The sequence below is a fragment of the Pygoscelis adeliae genome, unplaced genomic scaffold (genome assembly GCF_000699105.1).
Source record: "Pygoscelis adeliae isolate BGI_AS28 unplaced genomic scaffold, ASM69910v1 Scaffold445, whole genome shotgun sequence".
NCBI lineage: Eukaryota > Metazoa > Chordata > Aves > Sphenisciformes > Spheniscidae > Pygoscelis > Pygoscelis adeliae.
This window is the reverse complement of record NW_008824894.1, coordinates 1040433-1048027: the sequence shown is the minus strand read 5'-3', so window position 1 is coordinate 1048027 and position 7595 is coordinate 1040433. Positions and strand designations below refer to the sequence as shown.

The following is a 7595-nucleotide window of genomic DNA, read 5'->3' as shown; positions in this document are numbered from 1 at the left end:
TCTCCACTGTCAGCAGAGGAAGCCCAGGGTAATAACCTCAGCAGCCACCTAACGTAAGGAGAGATGACTCCTTTCTAGAGAGTGCCTGTGGAATCTCTTCACTTTTGCAGCTGAACCACACTTCTAGCTAGTTACAAGCTTGTTACAAGTACTCAGAAATTACTCCTATCCCAAAACCATAACCTACCTCTCTCTGCTCTACCCCAAACCTCTTCTCAGTATGTAATCACTTCCTTACCATTCTACAGGCAGCATACGACTTACACAGGTGCTATTCTTCATACTACAGACTATAAACTGCCCTTTTAAGTTTTTCATCTGCCATGCACTCCTGGCTCACATCGTATCTTCTGTTCTTTTCGCTCCACATTCTCTTGCCACAGAACCAATGGCACTAGTTCCCAAACAGGGCTCACTCCATTTCTTCTTACTCTAGAGACCAATCCTTTGTTTTGGGGTAAGGTAGTTTTGTTGAGTTCTCTGAACTGAGCCACTGCAGGGTTTCATTGTATGCGTTTCAAATTTTTAACCTGCCTTCTGGTGTGCAGAAAGCTCCCTCAGACAGTGAAAACCCTTTTGTTTTGCACTTACAAAGTACTTAGCACTGAAATCAGCCTTTGTTGCAGGCAAAGCAGACAGATGTGAGGGGAGCAGTTCACCTTATGCATTAGCTGCAATAAAGGTACTTAATACATTTATTGGCAACTTTCGCTATGCCCCAGCTGCTGAGGATAGGCCATTCAAGCAGCACACAGACCTCAAACAGCCAAGATATCCCTCTCACCTGCACAGCAGGGCACAGGCAGCCTGGCCGCTCTGCTCCCCCTGCCTCCAGAGCCCAGAACTGGGAGTTGGATATCATCATGCAAACCTTTCAGCACAATTGTGTCCTGGCCTATAACTGTGGTTGCAGTTATTAAAAAAAAAAACCAACCACCACCAAAACCCACAACTCCCAGTAAGCTCAAATCAAACCAAAACCCCACCCCGCCCCCCAAACTATTAAACAAACAGCATTCACTGTCTCTGAAGGGAGGATGACATTATGTATCCCTCCCAATTTAGAAAAGGTTAGATACTGGCTGCTATCCCTTACATCAACAGCAGCAGCTGTGTCAGTATGTGAATATAAACCACCACCGGAGACAAATACACAAGAGGCAGTTACACCTATTGGCCCTTAAACAATTCAAACTTTTTAAATCATAGAAATGTTTAAACACACAAAGCTTGAAAGCAAACAGAATAGTGTACTGCAGGCTACAGAAGATGCAGGCGGGAAAGCAGTCCATGACTGAAGAGCACCATGAGAACAAAAACTTTGATAGCTAATACAGCATTTCTTTACAGTCAGCTGCCAGCCTAACACAGCTCTAGGCTCTATGAACAAACCTGATGCCTGTTTCTTCTCCCCTTATTCCCTCATATACTCTTTCCAATCCTAATTAATGCCCAAATGTCCTCCCTCCATCTGTTCCATCCATTCTCCCTTCCCCCAGGCACAGGCCCCTTGGGAACAGGAGTCTCCCTCAATTGTCGAAAGCTACAACACAAATTACAAGGCAATGTTCGCTCTGCTTGTGGGCACTAAAGGGTAATTTGAGAAATTAAAAGAGCGACGGTCTGTGGGTGGGACCCTTGGCTACTTTTAGAAAGTTGAGCAGGGTCAGCTCTAACTAGCGGGTGAAGGAGCCTGATTGCAGCTTTCCTGGGGCTCAGGGGGAGGAATGCCCAGCGCTGCAGGAGCGATCCTGAGCATGCAGAGCCACCCTCTGGGAAAGGGCCTGTTGCACAACGGTCCTAACTGCTGCCAGCAGCTGGTCTGGTAAGGTCAGATCGATGTCAGAGGCCAGAGAATAATTAATCAGGCCTCCCCAATAATCAGGCATACTTCAATCTCCTCAAACAGGCTTAAGTTTCATTTCATTCCAAACACACACATACTGAAAATAGACTTCTCCTTCCAAATAAAACCAAAAAACAAAAGACTGAGCAGGCATATCCTATGGCATGCTGTGAAGGGTGCTGGGATACAATGGAGAGAATTCCAGCGTCTGCATCAGCAGATCCTAAACTTACCATTTAGTATTGGCTCTAGCAAGCACTTTAGCTAATCCTAACAGTAGCAGGATTCCACAGGGAAAGCATCAGTCACTGCCCAAACCATGGTAGTAGCTAAAGACTTCAGCCAAGACATCAGAAATCAGGAGATAGCAGAAGGCAGACATATATCCAAGCCCTAAGTGTTCACCCCACTTCCTCGCTGTGTGTTCACTGCTCCAGAACACTGTATGTTAGAACCGTCATTCAAGCTTCGCTTTCCAGACATCATCGTTCAAACAAATGGGTCTCCATTGCCAACAAAGTACTGCAAATGGGCAGTCAGGAACTTCCCCCCTAGAGCCATTCCCCAGCCTAGCAGAACTACCTACGTGCTGTGATACAAAATCCACTACTTCCCAAACATAAACGCCCTATTCTTGACCTCCAACTTGCCTCCGGCCAAGATGTCCTGGTTCAATTCTCTGCAGGATACCTGTACTGGCCCGGCACAGACACACAGCTACCTTTTAGCTCCTAAGTCTGTAATTTTATCTGTTTCCCCAGCCAACACTGAACGCTGAATATCTTAACTTCCAAACCAAGACACATTACTTAGCTACTATTTAACATGAAGAAACATACTTTTCTGTACAGAAGAAGGAGCAGATCTGTGCACATCTAACAAGACTGCAAAAATACACAATTAGAGTAAGAATTCCCTAATATTAAATTTTCAGCTAACCCCCAATAACAGAGTGAGACCTCTGGAGAGAGCTGTAATGAGTGAATATTTGTGAAACATAATTCAGGTGGTTTGATTCAGAGTTTCTGCACTCAATTCCAGAATTGCACAACAGGGTCTGATCAGAGAAGCGCAGCACAAGGTATATAGTAAGCACTGCTTAGCAACCAAAAGACATCATCATTTTGCCACTGAGGATGCAGAGACTGCTACATCATAATAATATCATAATATCTCTTCTGCCATGTATTTAACACCCTGGGGAATCAACCATACGTCTCACCTCCTTACAGACATAAGAAACACTCTTCAGAGAGAAAGAGGTATCCATTCCTGTCGCTCTACCAATTCTGCTTCCCCAGAGTCCAGCCACCATCCTGTTCTTCTTTCTTCACCCACTACCATTTGCTCACTTAGCTATTCCAATTAGGCATCTCTCAATCTGAGTACTCTCAATACAGCCTTATTTTAATGTGTCACCAATAATCCTAAAGCGCAGACAGAATCTGAAAACTACCTTCCTGCGGTGATTTACAAAAAGGCGGTTACCAGGTACACCAACTTGCTTCCCAGTCCACTACACATCTAGTGTTTTCTGCAACCGTGACAGAAGGTAAGCATCTCCTGTAACAATAAATGGCCACCATACAGCAGTTTCTGTCTTCCATGACATAGCTCTGGAGGACAGCAAGCTGTGCATTTTGCTGTCATATTTCTGTCAGCGATATCCTTCAGGAGCCAAAGATGCTGCGTTACGGTTTGTCACCTTCATTCTTCAAAGTGTCTACTTCTACTACCAAAGTTGAGATGTTAGGCACTTTTCACCAGTAGGCTGAAGCCGTCTAGTCACAGCAGTGTCTACTAGGCAGTCTACATAACTGCAGTCTATATGACAAAGCCAGGTGTCAGGAAGAATGCAGTTCACTCTACGGTCACCACCTACGGACCTAAGTAAGCAGGTAAGCTGAGGAAAACTTACTTCATTTTAAGTGAAGTAGTGGCTATTGTGCTTTCCACAGCAGCAAGCTCCCCCTGGAGACCCACCTCCTCCCCACCACCTCAGGGAGCTCCAATCTCATGGGGAATCTGGTGTAAAGTTACCTTCTAATAATTAATGTTCTGACATCAAAGTCAGCATGCAGCTGTCTGTAAACCATCTTTAGCCCAAGAAACGAAGGGACGCCGGCACAGATTTTATCCAGCCTCTCTCTTCAGCTTCAAAAACCACACACAGGCAAAGCATTAATGGGAAGATTCTTTTACAAAAATGGACCTTTGATGTTTAAAAATAATTTGTTTTGTTTTGGGTTTTTTCCTCAGGACTGAAAAGGGACAAAAAGCAGATGCCATGTGGCTAGCCCTGCTCTGCTGTTGCTGCTGAGAGCAAGGAGAGTGGAGGATGGCAGGAATGGAGGAGGGAACAAAATGTAATCAATCAGCAGCAAAAGCACCAGAGATCAAAGGGCTTGAAAGCAGCAGTCAAAATCACATGCTGTTTAACACAAGGGCAGAACCCCCCCAACAGAATCTGCAGCTGCTTCCAAAGCTGCTCTCAAACTGGAAGGGAGGCTGGCTCCAGAAGTGCCTCTGAGTGGTTTGAACTGGACTGCGATTCTGAGAAAGATGCCGGATCATGAGAGTCCTTAGGCCACCGCTGTTCAGCCCCGTGCCCAACACAACTTCACATTAAGATGTAGCCAGTAAAATGGTAAAATGAGTTCTGTCTCTCCAGCCAGTATACGGAGAAGTGCGGACAACAGGACTGCTGAAGAATACCCTCGCACTTCTTCCTTCCTTTTCAGACACAATTGAAACCCCTTCTTTCCAAATCCCTCATAGGTGAGAGCGTGATTGAAGCAAGCAACACATTAGACTGGACCAATCACCCAGCCTACTGTTTAGCTCTCCATGCTCAGGGTCTGTTCCAAAAGGTTAAATAACACTGATTAGATGGACCCAAACATGTTTCTAATATACTGAAATATTCACCACTGAGTTGGCAAGGCCTCTTTCTGCTATGTTTATAACTGCTCCAGAGTCCTTCCAGGGTCTGGCTTCTGCTCCTAAACAGTTCAGAAACTCATCAAGAATGGACTGCAACCACAAAGAAGTCAACCAAGGTAGAATCTCTACATCAATGTGAGAGCATACACACAGTCTTGCTAAATTCCTCCTGGATCAAGCTCCCTTTGAACCTCATCAGGCGCCCTTTCTTTCTATTTATGGCTTTCCATTGTTTAATCCTGTGGCCAGATCAGAACCAGAGATAAACACAAAACTCCAACTCCAGGAGGTACTGAAGAGTGGGAGACAATGAAGGCGATCTCTGACCACTAAAGCCAGCCCTAGTGATGATGTATGCAGCAAAGGGGCAAGAGCCGCTCACAGAGAATCCAAGATGTGAAACTCCCAATGCACAATAATGTGGAGCAAGTTATGAATTTAATGCCTCCTGTACTTCATTTCATGCTACTTGCCAAACATATCCAACCTTGCTGAAGGCATCCAATTCCATCCCTACCGAAAGCATACTTAACATCATTCAAAGGCCATCCTGTGACAGCATCACAGCACTCTTGAGCCATCAGTTCTGGTATCTTTACATGGGCTAAAGCATTTTTTATTTTAACCAATACAGTTTTACTTCAGAGGCACCAACAATGATGATAGATGTCTTTCTGGGAAAAGGGTTAGAGAGAGGTAGACTTTATTTAAGAAGCAGGATATTTTAGAGCAAGACAGAAGACACTTTCATATGCAAGCAGAAATAGAGAAGGAAAAGGATGGAAGGTTTCTGCTTCATCTGCAATACTAAGAAAATTAAGACTCACAGAAGGGATGGGACTAGACTGAAAGGAAGAGGTCCAGACCTGTTTTTTTCAAATATCAAACTCTTGGCAAGTAAGATGCAACTGTTGCTGAAAATTTCCTTTCCTAGATCTATACCCCTTACATTCTACCACACGCGTCACCGAAAGAGTTAAACTATAAGTCAGAGTGACCACAAGCAGAAGGAACTCTGAGGAAGCAGATGTTAACAACTACCAGCATAGGCTACTACTTTTACAATGGCTTTACTATGGAGTTCCACCGAAAGGCTCAGACGAGAAATCTGAGCGCACCTTACAACTTAAGAGTTAGAAACTCTGACCATCTTCTCAGATCTTGGAAGTCATGGGATCACGTTGCAACAAACCTATGAAGACCACTTCTGCTCCTAGGACAGTCCTACAACGAGCTAGAAAAGTTATCCCTTTCCGTATGTAAAACTCTACCAAGCTTATACCTTCTGCGTGATCTGGGAGATAAGTCAGTCACAACAAGCAGTAGGCATCTTCAGGGTATTCTAAAACACAAGTCTGACCAAACTCTGCTCATCTTTAGCAAAACTACAGAGCAGATAGCAATTTTTGAAAGAAGGACAAGTACCCAGGGCTCAGGTGACGAAGTGGGTATTTGTTAATGGAATTTGCATGGAATTTGAGGCTCAGAAATTGAGGCTCTTCTGGACTGTGCTTTTAATGTAGTTGTGTTGCCTCCATTAGAACCGTTCATCAAGGATACCTCAAGGTTCAAAGCTTTGCTTGCCCCTGGACAGCAAATTCTTAAATTCCCACCCTTCATATTTCCTACAGTAAACTGTCCAAAATATACAATAGTTTCTTACTGAAGTCTTGGCAGAACTGTATGTCACCAAGGCACCTAACCCTATATTATGGGGAAAAAGTCTTAAATATGGTAACATCTTTTTCCTCATAGGAGCTCAGCCTCGGGCAAGGCAGGATAAGAAAAGCCCTCATTGCAAATAAATTTTCCCTTACCTGTTCTTGCTCCTTTTGCAGTTCTTGGCTGTTCTTAGACTTCTTTGGCTTAGAAGGGCCTCCAGGGCTGGAAGAGGTTGTTGGCAGCTTTGAAGATGGCATATCTAACCCAAGAGATGGTACAGCTACAGAAGAGTCCCCCAGACGCTGTCCATCTCCAGAAAAAGGGACAAATGGGGTAGACTCAGGCTCGGAGGAAGGCCACAGCTCCTCCAAGCTGGCATGAGATTCTCTAATCAAGTCTTGCTTGTCTGTGCAGCTGTTTAAAGACATGGCCACATCCCTGTGGTCCAAGTCCTTTGGGAATGTGTTTGCTTGAGGTAGGGGCACATCCACTGCTCCTTCAATAGAGCCTGGCCTCACTGTCAGCTCATTACACTGCACCGTGGCACCCACAGCTTCCTCCCGACCAGATGAACTGCATTTCTTGATGACAACTCTTAAAGAAGACACCAAAAGGAATAAAAACAAAATCATTTATCCTAACAGTACTGCCCTCCCCATTCTCAATGTGATCATAACACAAAGACGACAGCTAGACTCAAATATACCCCTAATTTAATGATCTGCTTCTTCCAGACACTCACAAAGAACAAGCTCCAGTTGCTCTGAAGTTAGGGGTGGGGAGTCAGGGGTTTGTGCAAAAAACCAGAACAGGAACTACCCGCTTGACAGGAAGAAAACTGCCTTCCAGGAAAAAACAGCAGTCAGTTGTAAAGCACAGCTACTAATCACTCCTGCCTTCTGTATATACTGCAAAGAACTGGCTAGAAGATCACAGAAAGGCTGTCATTGCCCCCCGCCTCACCCTCCCAAACAGTCAGCAGGAGGCACTGCAGGGATTGGGAGTTTAATGCCTGAAATCCAAAGCAGGGAAGAATGAAGTGGTAGATGATTGTCCTCTCAGAGAGACTTTTAACTTTGAATTGTCTGCTTCACTCACGGGGGGGGGGGGGGGAAAAAGGGGGGAAAAAAAAAAAAAAAAAAAA

The 7595-nt window shown here is 44.7% G+C and overlaps 1 protein-coding gene across 1 annotated transcript in view; it reads right to left on the bottom strand.

Annotated features, from left to right (window-relative positions):
- The window catches only part of ASPSCR1 (alveolar soft part sarcoma chromosome region, candidate 1), a 49322-nt gene that overhangs the window by 27693 nt on the left and 14034 nt on the right, over positions 1-7595 (bottom strand). The window contains exon 5 of the mRNA XM_009324549.1: positions 6607-7045. Within this exon, the coding sequence (XP_009322824.1) occupies positions 6607-7045 (439 nt within the window). The remainder of the gene's footprint in view (positions 1-6606; positions 7046-7595) is intronic.